The 20,913-nt window shown below is 43.9% G+C and overlaps 1 protein-coding gene across 1 annotated transcript; it reads left to right on the top strand.

The window, feature by feature from the left end:
* The first annotated feature begins 124 nt into the window (after positions 1-124).
* LOC146862203 (THAP domain-containing protein 1-like) lies at positions 125-20,148 on the top strand. The gene is made up of 3 exons (XM_085641389.1): positions 125-337; positions 15,627-15,825; positions 18,295-20,148. Exons 1-3 carry the CDS (start codon positions 267-269, stop codon positions 19,042-19,044), a joined length of 1,020 nt encoding a protein of 339 aa, XP_085497515.1. The 5' UTR covers positions 125-266; the 3' UTR covers positions 19,045-20,148.
* The last annotated feature ends 765 nt before the right edge of the window (positions 20,149-20,913 follow it).

The following is a 20,913-nucleotide window of genomic DNA, read 5'->3' on the forward strand; positions in this document are numbered from 1 at the left end:
ACTTCGTACTAATAAACTGTATTTACACATATGGGATATCATTACAAAATGGCCGCTTGTTTAGTTCTTCACATTTCTGTGGCGCGACTGTTCTTTATTTCGAAGGCTCCCTGTTCTCTGAGTAACTCCAGTTTGATTTCACCACCCCCAACAATCACAGGCAGCCGCCATCTTAGTTAAGTGTTTTGTGACAGTGAAGCTCCTGGACCATGGCACTTGTTTAAGAAAGGGGCACGAAAGACTTATTAGCAAAGTAGCTCCTTGCCATGCCTACCGGCTGTGCTGCTCTGGCTTGCTCTAGTGTGTGGAAAAAGAACTGCGACTACAGCTTTCACAGGTGAGTTAAACCATAGAAGGTCTACGCAGTGCAGCACTAGTGCCTCGCAGACACCCTCATCAGTGAGCGGATGAAAGGACATAACTCATCCAAGCCTATTTAGCACAATCAGTATAACCTCAAACACCCTTGCAGCCCATGTTGCTACGTTTCAGGTGAGAATAGCCCACCCAGTTCCGTGCCTCTATTTTCTCTGCATTCCGGTACTTGTAGTTTTTATTTTTCCGCTAGTCCCGCACAACCGCAAGTACTGTGATAGAAACAACAGCCGGACGAACTAGTCACACGTGACACTTGGGAATGTGAAATTTGGAAATTGCATTTAAATAGTGCTTACTTATCCCTGACGAGGCGTTCAAACAGTATAGTATAACGTTTTCACCTATCCTAGAGCCCCCTGGATCTGTCCGATGCGCATGAAGTAGAACCAAGCATACCCATAGACAGCAAAGTGAATCACCGAGTAGAACGACCGCCGCATGCTATTGACTCCATTACGTAGTGCAATATACCACTTGCACCTTATGAAACTCCACATATCTACCCAAATTGAGCACAGCAAGAAAATCACTGTAGCCTCAACAAAATGTCTTGTGGTCCACTAACAAAGGGGCATATTAACAAGCCAGGCGATAAAATGATCGCCGCTTTAGTGGCAGAAAACTACCGCTAAAACGGCGATAATGGGCTTGATAATATGCTCTATGGAATTTCAATTTAAAACCCATGTTTGATGTGAAGGACATCTAACATGGGTTTCAATTGGTATTCCATAGAGCATATTATCAAGCCCATTATCGCCGTTTTAGCGGCAGTTTTCTGCCTTAAGGGAGTCTATTGGCATGTTAGCAACACTACTCCCAGCTAGAACGAAAAATACCCACCCTCTTCAGGACCTCCAAGAAAAGAAATCCTCATGCACCACCTCGAAACAGCCTGATAATGTACAACATTTTTAACAATTAACATATCTGTGCCACATCTGCTTAAAACCGATCATTTCTCTGTTGCTGTTGGGTGAACCCAGTGGGCATTTATCTGTAACCAGTACACACAATGTGCTGCTTCTCTATTGACCCCACACACTGTATTTGGCATTTATACTCACTGCCGGTAACCATTGCGTTTCACAGGTGACTTCTCTATGGCTCCTGGGTGGACCCTAGCAAGCAATATCTGAACTCCACCTGCTACTGCGAACTCTTGGTGACAAAGGGGTAAATGTCATTTACAATCTTGGCATTAGGCTATAGCCTCAACTGCCCTTTAGCCCTCACTCCCATCCTTTTACCTCTTAAAACCTCTCTGCCACCAGAGGCTAGGATTCTGTAATTGCTGGGTCGGGTCCATATTGTTCTTCCTGGAGTCTTAGCACTACCACTAGGGGCTTGGAATATGCCACTTTTGGTATGACTTCATACAGTATTACCTTGGTACCACTATTTCCAGTGTAGCTATATGCTCCCATGACTGCTCACATGACCATCAGTGCAATTACCTGAAGGACTAACTACATTATATATAGCATAAGCTAATAAGGACATATGGTATTACAGATTGCATAAGAGTTTGTGATAGCTTTATATGACAGGTTCCATGATAGATCTAATAGCAAACGACTTAGGAAGTATGTGACAATTGTGTGATAAACAGCATGACAAATTGTAACTCAATTTGCATGACAGTCACCTCTAATATTTTATCCCACAGAGCAGTGTGACGCCCGTCCATAAAGGGCTTCAGTACTTCATCAGAGTTAGAAAGCCTTATATAAATGCCAGCATAATACTGCACAAAAGAATACATTCTCAAAGATCCAAATGTTGTGAAGCTTCCCAAATGACTCATAGCCTTAATCTCTACATTTATTTCACAATAAATGTGCATGAAATGAATATTACAAAATGCATGGTACAGCATAAAAACATGACAAACCGTTAACATGACTAAATCATTAACACTGGGTTCCCACTGAGAAGAGTACTACCTGTTAACAGAGAACTTCAGTGCTCCATCAGGGGCTGTAAGTGTAACTTAAATACCCATAGCATACCTAATGATGAATAGTGAGCTGGGTAACTCGGGCAACAGCTGAGTAAAGGGAAATAAGTCATTAGCATCCCAGTCCTCTAATAATGAGGTAAAGAGTTACATTTTTTTCTGGAGTTTTATACAGCGCATACTTTACCCAAAGGTATCAGATTGCTTTACATGAGCACCAGTTGCGTTACAGACAAACACATACATTTTTTGTCCGGCATGGAGAGAATAAGTGATTTGCCCAGAATCACAGGATGTTGAGCGTCCCTCTCTAGACTCAAACCCGGTTCCCTAGCATTGAGATCAACTGCTCTAGCTGTAAGGCCACACCCTCTCCCCTTTCTGACCTGACCTACATGTTGTGAACCTTTTTACGTCAGCCTATGTCTGCTTTGCTAAAGACATCTTGGGGACATTCAGAAATGCATTCCGGCAGTTGCTTATCATTGACTGTGGTTTGTAACTCACATTTTCTGGCTTTCTATTTGCTGGCTTTATGTGCTTTAGGCTGTCCATCTCGAGTTCGTCCCTCCCATTGCCAAAAACTTGTTTACTGTATTCTTCTACGAACTCCCTTTGAGTAAACAGGCATTTACATCTTGTTCTTATCTTGTCACATTTGCTGTGCAATCAAAGACAGAGGTCAAATGTCAGGCTGTGTCTTCCAGGAAGCTTGGTGTTTATTTTTCTTTCTCTGACTTCAAAGTGAGAGGATTTATGTAGCAAGCATGCTGACTACTGGGGTGCATCTTGATGAAGGCTGTATCAATGTTAGTTTTTTTTCCTAGCACACAATAAAATCTAAATGTCTGTAAATTAACTCTGTTGACTATCAAATCAATACATTGGGTGATGACATTTCTACACGTTATCATTTGTGTGCTGTATACTTTTATCAGTAAAACTGTGAGCGCAAATGTAATGATCATTTCAATTGAAGATGTGTTGTCTGTAATGGCAGTACGCTACCATACCATGCATACTCCACTTAAAACCAATCCACTGCAGTCTGCACCACTTCACGCCACTGCACACTTCTCTGCACCACTCCAACTACACGCCACTCCACTCCACACTGTGTTGCTGCGCTCTTCTCATCACCACTCCACTCTATGCCCTACACCACTCCACTCTACTCTATACCAATCGACTCTACCCCACACTACTCTACTATGCACCAATGTACTCTTCACTACTGCACTCTACACCACTCTGTGCAACTCCACTCTGACACTGCACTCTACGCCAATGCACCATACTCTGTACCACTCCACAGTACACCAGTGCAGTTAATGCCAATCCCCCTCTAAACCACTCTAATCTACTCTGCACCTCTGCACTCGGTGCCACTGCACTCTGCACCACTCCACTCGAATCTGCACCACTCTATGCCAATGCACTCTACACCACTTAACTCAAAACCAATGCACCCTACGCCAGTCTACTCTGTACCCCTATACCCTGATCCACTGCACCCTATGACATTGTACTGTCACTGCACTCTACATCACTCTATTCTACTCTGCGTCACCGCATTATGTGCCACTCTGTTCTATGCTGCACCACTGTAGTCTCTAGCAATGCTCTCTACGCCACTCTACTCTGCGCAACTGCACTGTATGCTATGCTACTCTGCGTCACTGCACTCTACGCCATTGTACTCTGCGCCACTGCACTCTACGCCAATGCACTCCACGCCAATGCACTCCACGCCACTCTACTATAAGCTACTGCACTCTATGACAGTATACCCTGCAACTGTACTTTACACCATGAAAATCTGCACCACTGAACACTGCATCGCTCCACTTCATGCCTCTGCACTCAAAGCTAATCCACACTTAGCCACGCTAATCTACTCTGCACCTTCACTCTGACACTCTACTCTATACCACTGCACTCTACACCACTTCACTCTACTCTGAAACAAGCTACTCTATGCCACTGCAGTCTATACCACTTGATTCCACTGTGCGCCACTCCACCCTACGCCACTCCACACAACACCACTGCACTCTATGCCACTGCACTCTGCACCACTTTACCCAAAACAATACACTCCACGCCTCTACACTTTATGCCAATCTACTCTGCACCACTGCAGTGTACACCACTATACTCTATGCCACTGTGCTCTTCAACACTCTACACCGTTGCACTCTGCACCTCTGTACACCACTGCACTCTACAGCACTGCACTCTACTCTACACCAATGCACTCTACAACGCTACTCTGCACCACTGCTCTCTCTGCCACTCTACTATATGCCACTTTTCTCCCTGCCACTTTACTCTATGCCACTTTACTTAACGCCACTGCACTCTTCGCTGCACCATTTTATGCCTCTCTACACCACTCTAATCTATTGTGCACCACTGCACTCTGACACTACACTCTATGCCACTTCACTCTATGCCTCTCTAATCTACTCTATGCCAATGCACTCTATCCCACTCTACTATACACCACTGCACTCTTCGCCACTGCACTCTACACCACTCCACTCTGCACCCCTCCACGTCACTCCGTTCTGCAACACTGCACTCTAAGCCCATTCCCTCTTTGGCACTACCCTGTACCACTCCACTCTACCCCTCACCACTCTACTCTGTGCCCCTTCACTCTACTCTGAAACAATGTACTCTACGCCACTCTACTCTACACCACTGCGATCTAAGCCACTACTCTATGCCACTGCACCACTATACTCTACACTGCACCATTCCTCTCCCTCTACTCTGTAGCAATCTACTCTGCGCCACTGAACACTGCACTCTACGTCTTTGAACTCTACTCTGCGCCACTCCACTCTGCACTACTGCACTCTGCTGCACCACTCTATTCTAGACCACTGCACTTACGCCAATTCACTCCACATCACTTTACTCAAAACCAATGTACCCTACTCCACTGTACTACGCCATCTGCTTTGCACCATTGCACTTTACACCACTATACTCTAAAACATTCTGCTCTATGCCACTGCACTCTGCGTCACTGCACGCTACGTCACTCTACACCATTGCACTCTATATCACTGCACTCTATGCCACTCTATTCTACTCTGCACCACTCTTCTGTACGCCACTGTTCTCTGCACCACTCTCCACCACTTCACTCTATGCCACTGCACTCTACGCTCTCTACAGCACTCTATGCCCCTGCTTTCGATGCCACTCTACTGCACTCTATGCCACTGCACTCCATGCCACCGCACCACTCCACTCTATGCCACTGCCCTCTACCCTGCACCACTCCACTCTGGACCACTCCACTCTACTCTGCAACCCTGCTCTCTACGCCACTGCACTTTACACTGCACCACTATATGCCTCTGCAGTCTATGCTGTGGCACTGTACTCTAAACCACTGCACTCTACACCACTTTACTCAAAGCCAGTGCACTCAACACCACTGCACCTACGCCAACTACTTTGCACCACTGCACTTTACATCGCTATACTCTAAAACATTCTACTCAATGCCACTGCACTCTATGCCATTGCACACTACATCACTCTACACCATTTCACTCTACGTCACTGCACTTTACACATCTCCATTCTACTCTGCACCTCTCTACTCTATGTCCTTGCTCCCTACACCAGTCTATGACCCATCTCTCTATGACCCGGCACTCTACGACCCTGCACCTTGACACTCTGCATGGCTGCACTCAATGCTACCGCACTCTGTGCCACTGCACTCTACTCTGCACCACTCAGGTCTACGCCACTTGACTCCACTCTGTGTCACTCCACGCCATTGCACTGTACCCCACTGCAATCTACTCTGCACCGCTTTACTCTGTGCCACTGCACTCTACGCTATCCTGTAACATCATTGCACTCTACACCACTATACTCAAAACCAATGCGCTCTACACCACTGCACTCTATGCCAATCTACTCTGCACCACTGTACTTTACGCCACTTCACTCTAGGCCATTCTACCCCACTGTATGTTGCTCTACTCCATTAAACTGTGCTCCACTGACACTCTACTCCACTTTATGGAACTCCACTCTATGCCATTCTACGACACTATTCCACTATACAACACTCTATGCAACTCCCTCTATGCCACTCCATGCCACTTTACTCCACTCTATTCTATGACATACAATCTACCCTACTCAACGCCACTCTACTGTACAACACTTTTTCCCACTCTATGGCACTCCACTCTGTTCTACACCACTCCACGACATTCTGTGCCACTCCACTCTACGACACTCTACTCAACTCTGACACTGTACTTCACTGTATGCCTCTCAACTCTAAACACTTCCACTCTCACACTCTACTCCCTCCTCGACACTCCACAACACTGTACGCTACTCCATGACACTGCACTTCTCTCCATGCCACTCAACTCTACTGTACGCCACTCCGCAACACTCCACTTTACAGCACTCCACTCCCCGTTATCCCACTAACATTTAGCCATGTTGAGCTGCAGCCACTCTGGTGTAAACATTGCTAAAATATATTGGCAAAGCCAATAGCCCTTTAATAGATGAGATCTATTGGCTTTGCCAATGCTTGTTTAAATGAGGCATATTTCGGGATGTGTGCTTGTCACTATGTTATGCAGTCACCATTGAACCATTACAAGTGCAGGGTGTGGGTTAAATAAGTGTTTGGAATTGAATTACAGTTATCTGTCACCCATGAACACCATATTTCCTACTTGAATGTCACTTTTTTGGCCTGCCTCTTTTTGTTCATTGGTTGATTTTTAAAGCTAGAAAATAAATGTATGTTTCTTAAACGTTTCTTAAATGGCCTTAAAAAGGGGTGTGTGTTAGTCCTCCACCCACCTGTTGTTTTCTCACTATAAGCCTGATTTTCAAAACTGTTGCCTGAGACCCGTAGCTCTCTTCCTTAAGTTAAATGTACACATGTATATTAACTGCTACACCTAGTTGTAACTCTCAAATTTCTTGCTGTTCACTGTTTCCAAGTGTGAATTCAGATTTGGGAGCTTGCATATATACATTCCTGTGTCCCCCTCTATCGTACTATTTGTATCGTTCCATAGGGGAGATAGCCCATTAACACTTTTAATGTAGCCACTGTTCCCCTTTCCAGGTAGGAAATACCAATCTTCCTGTCAATATATGCCTTATTTAATATAGCCTCCTCTGTGAGGGCTATGCCTATTCCTAAGGGCTTGTTGGCAGCAGCCTAGGAAACTGCAGTGCTTCTTGACCTTAGCATAACATTATCCCACTGTGGTCATGAACCACCAGCATTGAAGGAGCATCTTTAAGTCTAAATTCCGCAGTGATCTGGATTGACCAGAACTGCCACCAATGAAAGATAAGTACTTTGTCCTCAACCTAGTACTTTGTTCAACATTTGAGTCAGCCTCCTCTAGCCTGGTTGATGAGGGGTGATACCCTGAAACCGGTCCCAGGAAGCTTGTTTCCGGTCCAGGGAGGACCTGGCCTGGCAGTTGAGGCTGGACTGTTCCCATGGGGAGCATGGTCAAGACTGATTTGCATATGGCTCTATCTAAACTGGAATGGCATGGTGTGCAAAAAAACGTTGAATTTAGGCCCAGATCTCTGTACTGGGGATGAATGTATGATATTGTTTCAGCATTCCATCCATCCATCTTCTTTTTTGCATTTCTCGCCCTAAGTGGGAAGGGTATGCCCAGACGTGGGTCCTGTGCTCACTTTGCCACTGGAGTCAATCTAGCCTGGCTCATGAAGGGTGATATCCTGAAACCGGACCCAGGGTGCTTGTTTCCTGTCCAGGGAGAACCTGGCCTGGCAGTTCGGGCTGGACTGTTCCCATGGGGAGCAGGGTCAAGACTGATTTGCATATGGCTTGATCCAAACTGGGGTGGCATAGCATGCAAACAAACAATGGATTTAGGCCCAGATCTCTGTACTGGGAGTGAATGTTTGACATTGTTTCAGCTTTCCCCCCATCAACTGTTCTTTTCCCATAAAGGGGCTGGGCATGATTACAGTTGAGAAGATAATGAAAACCCATGAGGGAATCCTTTATTGGCGCCCTCTCTCTTGTGGACTGCGTCTGGACAAAACACTGAAAGGTAAATCTTGCTAAACTGCAAGGTACGGAAGATCTGCCTGCTTCTGGCTGTGACTTCAAGTTGAGCCAACCAGGACCAAAGCATCATCAATATCGCAGCATCTGGGAGAGGGGAAGATCATAGTTTTCATCAGACATTGAGGGTGAGCCTAGTTTATCAGTGGTCTTGGTTTGCCCAGGGGAGCCTGTATTTTGTGCCCAAGTTGTCCCTGTGGTCTAGATATGTTCTCAATTATAACGCTTGGCTTGTGGATCAGATGGGATAGCTAAGAAAGGCTGTCCTGATTTTGTAACCAGTTGATGTTTGTTTCAACTTACTATATTTTGGAGATGTCATCATGTGAACCCTCGGTTAGGCTTTTCAGGGTCACCATTAGTGACCACAGTTGGTGGCCCCCCCTTTTGCCTCTAGAATATCTTTGCTGCGACTAGGGGGTTTCAAGATATATACTTATCAACTGATCCCCCTAAAACGAGTGTTCTGGCACTCTAGCGTATTCCCCCAACTGGTACTGCAATGGTCCGTGCACTATTGTCCTCCATTAAACTGTGCCCCCACATTGGGCACTGGAAACCGGTCATTGTACTTAACTGCCTTAAAGTCGGTCAGGTAAGACCAAGCTACCTTTTCTCACAATTTCTCTCTTCAACTCAACCTGTGGGATTTCTAGTGGGTACTCTAGTCTCATAATTCACCATTTCACTCTATCCCTGCGTTGTTTGATCCTAGCCATACCTGAAAGTAATGGATTATTAATGAATTGTGTTTGTTTGAGAATGCCCAGTTTAACTCTCTCTCTTAATGACACTTACCATAGTTCATTCAGATTGAAAATTTCGTGAATCCCTTGATGCCGATTGCATTTCTTCCTGTGCCAAAAGCTGCATGAGTTAGAACCTACTTAACAAAAACACAGGGCCACGTTTGCCACGATTCACTCACTTGAGTTGCGTCACGCTGCGACAGCCTTCTTGTGCTTACTTCTCTCCAAGAACTATAACATTCTGTTTACACGGAACAGTCTTACAACAAACAAACTGTGCCATGTGTCATAAAAACATAAATAAGCTGTATGTTTCTCTAATATGACAACCAAAATACACAATTGCTATAATCTGCGTTGCCACAATATTATTTTGAGATATTGTCATGTCCTGCAACCTGCAGAGTTGAAAGTTTTCTCTATGTTGTGCTTTCTTGCCAGAATCAAATTCTAGCAAACCTTTTTTTAGGTCTCGCCGAGCCCAGCGCATGTGCTGCCTCGGAGAGACATTTTGGAGGTGAGTTTTCAAAGTGCTGCTGGCTGGCCTAGCGCTTGCGTTCACATGAGCGTGCACGCGCGACCTGCTAGCCTTCAGCAGCACTTTGAAAACTCGTGCTTTAGCGCATCATCGCGATCACTTTCGCTTTCAGATCGATCGCGATCACTTTCGCTTTTACGGCCGCGCGGCGTTACTTTTACTGCCGCGCGGCCAATGCTTGTTTATTTTATTTTTTTGCAGTGTTATATAGCGCAAACTCGACCCGAAGGGAACAGAGCGCTTTACATAACCAGCATTACAGATGGACACATTACATTTTCAGGCATGGGGGGATTAAAGGATTTGCAAACAATCACATGATGTCTGAGCCCACGCCGAGACTTGAACCTGGTTCTCCATCTTGAAGGTAGGCTGCTCTGGCCATTATCCCACATCTGACCGCTGCTCAGTGGACTGATTACTTTCTGCACGGGCTTCATGAAAGGCTTGCAGCTGCCGTTTCAATTACCATGCTGTTTGCTTCGGTGTTTATTAAGCTTCTGCCACCACAATCTCCTCGTGCTGACCCCTCAGCCAACACATTTGTTTTTTGCACCTTTGCCGCCACTTAATATCCCTGTGCCACCCCCATCAAGCCACCCCCTCACACCACTCAACACTGCTTTTTTAAAATTATATTTCTTTGCAGTGTTATATAGCACCAACTCGACCTGGGCGCGTGCTTAGGAGCAGAGGCACCATATGGCAAATCTCATCATGCTCATTATGCGCCCGCGATCACTTTCACTTTTGCCCGCGATCACTTTTGCGGCGCCCCTTTGATGTTCTAGTTCAAAGAACATGTTTTTGTGTTAATGCTTTGCTGCGCCTGTTTGACTTACAATGTGCTTTCTCTTTCCACAAACTCGATGTGTGCGTTCCTTTATTTTGATATGCTGTTAGTATTACTGTCACACACAACCACAACCACACACACATACAACCACACACACATACAACCACACACACATACAACCACACACACATACAACCACACACACACACAACCACACACACACACAACCACAAACACACACAACCACACACACCCACAACCACACACACACAACCCCACACAACCACACACACAACCACAACCACACACACAACCACACACACCCACACACACACAACCACACACACCCACACACACACAACCACACCCACATCCACAACCGCACCCACAACCTCACCCACAACCGCACCCGCACCCACACACCCGCACCCACACACACAACCACGCACACAACCACGCACACACACACAACCACACACACACAACCACACACACACATACCCACACACACATAACCACACACACACACCCGCACACCCAACCGCATACAACCACAACCACACACACAACCACACACACAACCACAACCACAACCGCACCCACACAACCACACACCCACAACCACACACCCACAACCACACACACACACACACACACAACCACACCAAGCATTGGCATAGCCAATAGGTCTCGCCTTTGGGACCTTATAAGTGTTTAGCCACGCAACAGTTGATGTGGTTGCACCAAGGATATTGTGCTGCATAACTAAATACTTAGAAGGTCCCAAAAGCGAGACCTATTGGCTATGCCAATGCTTTTTCCTTTTATACCCATGCACCCAATTAGACTTTTGCGACTTTGTCCAGAGGTCACCGACAAAAGCCCCCCCAATTCAAAACTTGCTGTGTAAAAATGCTAAAGGACCCCTAGTGGTCAAATAGTCAGCTCAGTGTTCCAGTTATAGTTTAGGTTCTTCCAGCCTCTAGAAACATGCACTTCTCGAACGGGCCCAGCACTGATGCGCCAACCACTACGCTTCAGATACTTGTTGTGAAGCATCACAGATCTGAATAGTGTGATTTATATTGCAGTCCAGCAGATATGGCCATCAAGACTGTCCAGTTCTCGCTCAACCCACCAATTTTGCGAGACTTCCCAAATCGTGTGGTGTCTTTTCAGTTCACACACTAGTGTGAAACGATGCTGTGGTACTCTAGGATGGGCTAGGTTCTTTTCTGGGTCTCGCTTGCCAGACAGCACAAGTTGTTTGGTTACGAAAGACCTATTGTGAACTTTCATTGGGCTTTCAGCCCAAACATTGTTTACCGTTGGTTGGCTTTATTGTCATGCTCATTTGCTTTCTTCTTATTTGATGGCTTCCTCTTCTTGTGTTTGCCCCTCCTCTGGACCATCCAGCGGTGGCGCCTCCACAATGGTGGAGGACCGTCGCCCCACTGAGAATGAAAAATAAAACGACAAAACAATTTAATTATCTTTTTATTTTTCACTGGCAGCTGATGCTGCGGAGTCTAGGGTGAGGCCAGTCAATCCTTTTGACACTAGCCAGGGGCTGGGAGGAGGAGTGGAGGGCACTTGTAAGTGCGCACGTCAGTTTGGTTGACCGTCTTAGGCCAGTCAAACAAACATGCACATTTAACATTTTTCTACCCAGCTGTTGTAAGCTGGGTGGAGAAATGGCACGTGAGCGCCTAACCAGGCTGCTCAAACCAATCCAGGCGCTGCTGTCAAAGCATGAGAGCAGCATCTGGGTTGGGTTGGGAGTCTGGGAGCCTGTGCTGGCCCAGGGACTTCAAGAAGAAAGGAGCACCGAGGTCTCCAGCATTCGGAGCAACAGCGGGAGAAGCAGGTAAGTGTGTTAAAAAATATATATATAATTTGCCCCCCGCGCTGCCCTACCATCTTATTTTAGCGGCAGCCACTGCTAGGACCATCCCCTTTTTACGAACCTTTTGATTGGTTGACTTGTGTCCTTTCAAGTTCACATTTAGGGAACTAATATTTTCTTTTTCCTTTAGCATTCTTAGAGTGCAGGTGTTTTGTAAGTCTCTCCTTCACATGCTGCCCCCTCCCCCTCCTAGGCACCATGTAGCTCTCCACCCCTCCCAGCGTGTCTGTAAATGCAAAACAACAAGGATATTTATGCTATGCTATGTATGAAGAGCAGAATTTAAGGGTTGTTTTTGTTGTATCTCCTGCTTACCACATGTTGCCAGAAAGCACAAGCATTGACACAACACTTTTATGGTGCAAGAGGAAGGGCCATTGAGCTGCATTCATTCAGCTGGTGTTTGATGCAAAAGGTGAACTTAGAATGACATTTCTCCTGGTGGACCATAAATCTACTCCCGGGACTACTATAGACAACCAAATGGGTGAATCTTTTGGAAAGTAAATTAGGTCTTTGAAGGCGTTCCCTTTCACATTCTGACACTTCCTTATTCTCTCTAAATTCTGTTCAGAAATTCCTGAGTAAAAAGTATTTGAAAAAAAAACATGCCATTCATAAGGACTGAAAACCTTGACTTTAGCATACAGTTTTTAGATACCATTAGATGCCATAAGATATGTATTTGCTTTTCCTGTACCATACTCAAATGTTTTTTTCTTTCATTTTTTAAAAACAGTACTTTTCATGCAAATAGTGGCAAATTGAGTGTTGCTACCAGCTCTCCGGAAAAACAATGATGTAATGAATGGAAATGCTATCTTTTCTATTTCCAGAGCCCATTTTGTTTGTCTGTCGGACATGAGAGTGACCCTGAATTTGTGTCTCACTCTTCCCTTCTTTATGTATAATATAAAACCATGAGGAAGAGAATGGTCGGGTAAACAATGGATTTACGTAATACTGAGCTCGAAACTATGGATTATTATTTCCCTGGCTCTACCAAATCACTATTTTTATTTTTACTTAATCATTAAATGGAATTTATGTTTTAGAATTTCCTTCTTAATATTGTGTGGTCACATATCTTTTGAATCTTTGTTTAGTGCAGAAAGTTGGTTTTGTTCCGCTGTCTGTAGAAGCAGTATTTACTCACAGCAGCTTAACTGGAGGGAAGAGCAAAATGTCTTTTTGCATTATACCTTTGTATACGACTGGATATGTGGTTTGAATGCATTCTCAGTATTAGTAGCACGTATGTGTGTTATGTGGTATAGGGATTGCTACGTGTACACTCCTTCCTCAAACAAGACAATAAACAATATCACGCTGCGCCGTTCAAGTTTAATATAAAGCTTACCTGCTCCAGTAACTTCCAAGTCTACCTTGGAGGTGCTTGTTACGCATTGAAATCATTGTTTGGCATTTGAGGACAGTGTGTTAAAATCAAGGCTCGGGCTTGCAATCCAAGACATGCCCCCAAAGCTGTGATTTCTTGCCTTAAAAACGACTACCTACATAGGTCAGATGCAATCATAATAACAGGTGCAACATGCAGTTATTTGAATAATTTGTGAAGTTTCTTCACCGTAAAACATTTGTATGGTAGCAAAACACAGTGAGAAAATCGGTGTCTTTCTGAATCTTTGTCTTGAAAGGTATGTTATTTGTATGTCTTTGGAAAGCCTGTCCGTTGGCCTAATAAGACAAGCCGCCTCTTTACTAGCAACTAATATTTACGGTGTGGAAGTCTACCCAGGTCAGTTAGTACATATCTTGGACAAATACCAAGTTAGGGCTTACAAAAGGGTTTTTAGTCTTCCATTGTATCTTTGGAATTTTGGCTGGTTGCCCAAATGTGGGCAAGTATGGCGTCCTTTGTAAATTACTACCATAGAATAATGAAGGCGCCGGCCAAAACATTGAAAGCAGCCCTCCAGCCCATCTTCGTTCAAAGCGGGAACCCTTGGTCCCAATATCTACAACGCTCAATTAACACCCTTCAAATTGACCAAAATGTGTTTACAGATCATCATAACTTACATGCGCCATGATTAAACGTGCTCTGAAAAAACAAATTAAAACGCTATCCAATGCAAGCGACATGGACAAGCTTAAAAACTAAGGCGTTCTGCAAGCTGTGGGGCTGTCGTAAGTCAGTGTACAACCAGACTCTCTTAGACCACAACCCTGTTTGTCTAGTGCACTTCTTAAAGGCCACATAAAAAAAATTCTGTTTGCCAGGCTAATGGGCTAATGGGCCTACAAACCAATTATCTAAATCCAAGATGGCAGTCCCTTACTAAAACTGCCAACTTAGCTGTTTTAAATATGAGTCGTTTAACCACCTGCTTTGCTGCTATCCCGCACTTCTGGCACCGTGCCGTAGATTGCTAAAACCACTCCTCATCTCCTATGGTGCTCGAACGTCCAATGAGGCTACAAATTTGGTGTTTACCAACAAGGAGCTGATGGAACGGGCAAAATTTGGCAAATAAATTAATATTATGCAGCTTTGCCTAGAAGATGTAAGCTCTGGCACCAATTTTCACCCTGAGCCCACAGGCTGATTGACAAATGACTAAGCCAGACTGGCACTGTTGGTCCACCAGCTTAGCCCGAAAACAAGTGTACCAAAGTAACTTAAAGCCCAATAAGCTAAAGTCGCTAAGCTGTTACAAATGGCTCCAACACCCAGTGTCAGTTGCGAGGGACGAACACTAGTTGATTATATGTATTTTAAATTGGATTAAATTTTTTTAAAGCTGCTGTTTGCACTTACCCTATATTGCTAACTTCCAGTTCGTACCATGTACATCAGATTCGAGTTCTGCACTTTAATACCTGACTTACTCAATCTGTTTTAACTGTATTTCTTAGGTTTTAATGATTTTAAGCATTGGTGCTTTTACAATTTGGAATATAGTACTCTTATATTGTAAACATTTTTATTAATCACACAATAAAGGCTTTTTGTACCACTTGTATGCTCAAATTACTTTTTAATATGAATATTATCAAATACAAGAATAAATAGAAAACGTTGCCTCAACGGAAAACATTCGTAAGTAATTAAATGTGCTTGTCATTTCGCAAACATATTCTATTTAAATGTCTTAATTCAAAATAATACCTTTTAAGCCAAATTATAATTTCAGATTTTTTTTTGTAATAGATTCCCCCTAGATGCCGAGAGAAGGAAAAAATGGTTGTGCCAACTGAACAGGAAGAATTACACACCAAGCCGGCATACGTTTTTGTGTTCCAAGCACTTTGAAGACTTTTGGTTTGATAGAACGGGGCAGACAATCCGTTTGAGAGAAAACGCTGTGCCAACAATATTTTCTTTTCCAATAAATACTCGAAAAAAGAAGGTATTTGAAATAACAAATGCACATTTATATATTTGATCACTTCCCATATTTATGAGGTTTGCATTCTCCAAGAAATTAACAAAGAAGAGTTGTTTTCAATCTAAATAAAACGTACTCATTGAAATGATCACTTGAGGGCAAACGTGATGGCCAGATGGTCTTTTATTCAATATGCTCCTGTGAGTGCTACTTCGTCCATCTATGCATGAATTCATGTAACTGGAAGTCTTCTGATTAGACACAGTTTTACAAATTCCCCCAGCCCCTGTGATTGTAACAAAAAAAGCTTAGGTCCTTAGTATTCATTTACCACAGCATTTACTGGGCGAGACAGCAAATGCACAAAGCAAACTGAGCTAGGGGTTCGGTCCGGCTTTAAGTGTTCTAACTTGAGGTGAGCCATGAAAATAATTTTGCTTGTAAACTATAAAATAATCGTCATGTAAAAATATGAAATATGATATTTTTCAGAATAAAAAAGTTATTTCTTTAACAGTGTTTCGTTTTGAGAGCCAGGTGTTGACATTAGGGGGCTGAATATGATGCAGCCTGTAAAAGCTCAGATCTACGGTCGGAGCCTTTCCGGGCCACATCGTAGCCGGCTCCTCAGTTTACTTTCCGACCGACGCATTATAATGCTGGTGGTTGGAAACTAAACCGGCTGGTTATTCCAGCTAGCTTCCGATGGGCTCACAGAGCCTGTCGGCCAGTCTGAACCAGCTCATAATCCCAAAGGACAGGCATTTCTACCCTTGGGATTACGATGCACGGTTTTCGGCCTGGAAACCATGCCGGAAAGCGTGTTTGGGGTCCCACAGCAGGGCCTCCTTGGGTGCGCGGCCTCCGGTTGGGGGCCCCCTGTTGATCCCTGCACCCCGTGGCAGGAAACTTGAGGTGCCTGCCACGGGGTGCAGTGATAAACAGCAGCTCCCATTTTCCCATGGGGGCATGTATTACGGCCGGTCTAATTCCATTTCCATGAATCAACAAAGGAAAAAGTTTGTCATGTGGACTGTATATAGCCAAACAAACAATATTTGTAGCAATATTATTGATTATTAAACCATAAATAAATGGGTCTGTTTATATAGCGCACATTATGAAGTAAGTTACTCCTGGGTACTTTCAAATTTGTTGCTCAAAGAAAATGAAACGCTGTCAAATAAAAAAAGAAAAATATCCCTAGGATCACACAATTTGGTCAAGTTAGGAAGCAGAAGTTTGAGCCCAGATTTCTTTGTCTGTACAGTTTAACCTATAGATGGATTTTGTCTTTAATTTCACATTTAACAACAAAGTGTATTATTTTGTCTTCAGTTTTGTCATGAGCAAAATTAGTATACTATGATAAATATATATATTGTATGGTAAATCAATTTAATGCTAGATATCCCTATGGGGGTGATTCATGCGCCTTATAAATTAAATAAATAAAATAATCAAAAAATAATTCTTAAAAAAAAAAGAAAAACACTATGTGAACCTTAAGGGTAGCATTAGCTTCCTTTTCCTAAGCCCTTGAAAGCTCCAGAAACCATTCCTTGCCACCCTTGTTACCACCACCCTGGCAGTATTTTATGTTCAAACGAATCTACTTCTTGTCTTTGGCAACCTCAACCTGGCACCAACCGCCATACTGCATCACTTGTCTTCTGCGCTACTATAGGGGACTGTTAAAGGGTTGTTCAGCCTCAGGACAAGTGACTCCTACTATTGGAGCCAAAACGCCCTTCTAATATTTGAGGTATTTTTCTCTGACTGCGTTCTTGACATTCTTCTTTTGCACTGTTTCAGATGGCTTTTGGTGTGGCGAGGTGAGTGGCTAAGTGCTTGTACCACAATAACTCCAAAATACATAGACGAGGCCCCTCTTGCAATAACTGAAAATAGAGAGTACATTCTTGATTTTTGAATAGGAGAAATCAACAGATTGGTTTGTTTTCCTGCACGAAAAGGAAGACAAGATTGGGTATGTTTTTCTTTAATAGGCGTCTTCATTCACCATATCAGTATTTTTCCCGAATCTTCCAGGTACAGAATTGAGACATATGAATGCCCATTAACACTAGAAGGACAGATGTTAAAACAAAGTCCTAGTAAAATATATGTTACTCAGTAAACAATTAAGGTGTTGATTAGTCTCCTTGCTGACTCTGTCAGTCAATATTTTAAGGCCTGGTTGTGTGAGTTATATGAAAGTGTTTTGTTGGGGAGGAGGAGCAGGTGTACTGTAGTTTGTGTACACCTATTTGTGAAAGCTAACTATTTGGTTGGACTGGGCTAGAAAGAACTGTTTCTGATTTGCTAGTGTGGCAGCAAGGTTGCCTTTCTTTGAATCATCACTAAGAACTGACCTAGATTCTCGTCTATAGGATGCCTGAGTTATCCTATATTGCTATAATGTATTATATTTCCAGCACAATAAAAATGTTAACGTAGATATGTACAAGCATATTTTGCTATTTGCAGGTTGCAGTTCCTCAAGATACCAAAAACAAGAGGACAACATCTGTATCTGAAAGCAACTTAGAGGCAGAGTCCAATGACACTCAAACAGAAAACATTCACTGTGAAGACCGTGATCTATCAATTTCCTGTTGTGCAGGTAACAACGACTCATCAGCTCTTTCCACATGCAAGTCTACCGATGTTCTAGCTAGCAAGCCAGCAAGCATTTCCAACGGCAAGCCAGCCACTGATTCTCCTATTGGTGCTGCAGCAAACCTTCAAACAACATTCCATCGCTGTGAGGACCATAACTATTACCTACAAAGCCTATCGGCAGCCAAAAGGAAAATTGAGGTTTTAGAGCGAAGGCTGGAGGCCGCAAATAAGAAAATCAAACTGTGTCAGCAAAGCGAACGGAGGGTGAACACAAAGTGTACCAAACTGAAGAATTTGGTGGAGGATCTGAAAAAGAGAAATCTAGGTGTTTCAGAAGAGTCTGCGATGCAAGTCATAGAAAAGAAATTGGATGGTGTATCTCTAGGTATATTTCGGAATGAAATGAGTAACCATTCGAAGGACCCTCATGGGCATCGCTATAGTGATAGCCTTATTGAGTTCTGTCTCACTTTGTACTCCTATTCCCCTCAGGCATATGAATATGTAAGACAGCATTTGGCCATTCCTCATCCTCATACGTTACGGAAATGGAATGATACTTCTGATGGGGACCCTCTTTGTAAGCCTGAAAGCAACTCTCATTCTCCAGAGTAGAGGAGTTGTATGATATCATACAGGTTTCTTCATAAATGCTTCCATTTTACACAGCACTTGGAGAGTGCTTTGGATTTGTGGTTTATGATTCAAATAAAATGCTGCTCAGTATTTTTCTTTCTTTATTCCTTCATTATACTGATGTGCTTGTTATCCTTTTCTACTCAAATCTGAATTAATGTGTATGGTTTACATTTTTTATATTTATTTTTTATTCGTATATTTCTTGCCTGTCACATTTGAGATGCTTCAAAGTGCTTGCATGCAATAAGTTTATTCATATGAGAGTTTGGTGCCTGTTTATGCATAGCATTACTGTGATCAATATGACATGGTCCCGATAAAGTACATCCCCTATGTGACTCCTCTATGTTGGGTTATGACCTAGTGAGCGAGATTTATAGTTAAGGGGACTAGGACAAAAGCTGCATTTCTGGAGTTGTTGGGATACCATCTAGCAACAAGGTGAATTTTCTTACCGGCTATTTTTTGACCATCAGCTTTATCAGCCTTTGCATCAATGTGATACTTGAGTCACTTATGGCTTACGTGGAATATTGATCCTCTCCCTAACTTCTCTGCTTGCTGTTTTCATCTTACACAAGCTGTTTGCTGCCATTGGGTACAACACCTTCCACAAGTCTTTGGAGTGTAGGGGTATCCTTTTATTTGTCTGGCAGTGAGTCAGGCGAAGTCCACAGTCACTAAAAGGCTTTAAGGGGCAATTCCAGCAACCCCGGGATACTCTGAAAACTTCAAATCCTTTAAACCCGCCTTAAGAAATATTTTATTAATATTCATATATGGTTTCTCTTGCCCTGCTTGTACCACCTTCCTTTGTTCTGCCTTGGCACCTGAAGAAGAGAGCACCATAAGTGCTCAAACCGTAATCAGAATGTCTCCTACTGAAAATGCACGTCTTAGGGCGCTGTGAATCCACATGTGCAGACTCTGAAATAGCTGTTGCGGTGGGGCAGTTTATTCCTGTTTGAAACGTTTCTCCATTAATGACACCAATGTCAGGCTGTATGCCTGCCACGGAAGCACCATCATATGCCACAGTAGGGGCTGCTTGTTGACCAAGTACTGGAGGGTGAAGGACAGGTATGCGGTGGATTAAGAGTGCGCTGGAAAACTGTACTTTCTTAATAGATGGAGTGTGTAGAAAAATGAATATTTATACTGTGGAGGGAAAGGGGTTGGGTTGTAGTAGAAACCATGTTTTTGTGGTAGTCAGATGGGATACAGCATATATCAGATATTCTTTTATGGAGTTGGCATAGTGCTGGTAGAGCGGTGCATTTGTGTAAGCTGTAGTGCACTTGTTAGACGGACCGGGAGGGTCGGCCGAGGACAAGGGGAGAGGTCTCCGGGGAGAGCCGTCTCCAGCGATCGTACAGACGAGTAACTTCCCCCCCACAGATGTACACCACACAAAGATAAGGTTTAACGTTCTTTATAAGCAATCTTTATGTACGATAGAATGGTACAAGGAGGTCAGGACTCAGGGGTCCCCTCGATTCTAGTCTCTTGGTTGGGAAAGGGGGTAGCGGGACAGTCTTGTTACCAATCTGGTAGATGCGATGATATGATGGATAGCTCACAATCCTCGAGCTCGGTGTTCTAGCTGGACGGGCCGCGGCAGCGCCAGCAGGTCCCGGTGAAGGTGGTCGTTACACGGTCCGCGGCAGCGCCAGCAGGTCCCGATGAAGGTGGTGGTTACAACGGTCCGCGGCAGCGCCAGCAGGTCCCAATGAAGGTGGTAGTTACAACGGTCCGCGGCAGCGCCAGCAGGTCCCAATGAAGGTGGTAGTTACAACGGTCCGCGGCAGCGCCAGCAGGTCCCGACGAGGATGGAGGATGCAGAAG

This window comes from Triturus cristatus, chromosome 2_2, assembly GCF_964204655.1.
Source record: "Triturus cristatus chromosome 2_2, aTriCri1.1, whole genome shotgun sequence".
Classification (NCBI taxonomy): domain Eukaryota; kingdom Metazoa; phylum Chordata; class Amphibia; order Caudata; family Salamandridae; genus Triturus; species Triturus cristatus.

What these genes read in the sequence shown, in the direction of transcription:
- LOC146862203 (XM_085641389.1), top strand. Translation starts at nt 267, where the DNA reads ATGCCTACCGGCTGTGCTGCTCTGGCTTGCTCTAGTGTGTGGAAAAAG. An exon ending in TGCGACTACAGCTTTCACAG is followed by an intron (nt 338 to 15,626) that starts GTGAGTTAAACC and finishes TTTTTGTAATAG; the next exon opens with ATTCCCCCTAGATGCCGAGA. An exon ending in TAAATACTCGAAAAAAGAAG is followed by an intron (nt 15,826 to 18,294) that starts GTATTTGAAATA and finishes TGCTATTTGCAG; the next exon opens with GTTGCAGTTCCTCAAGATAC.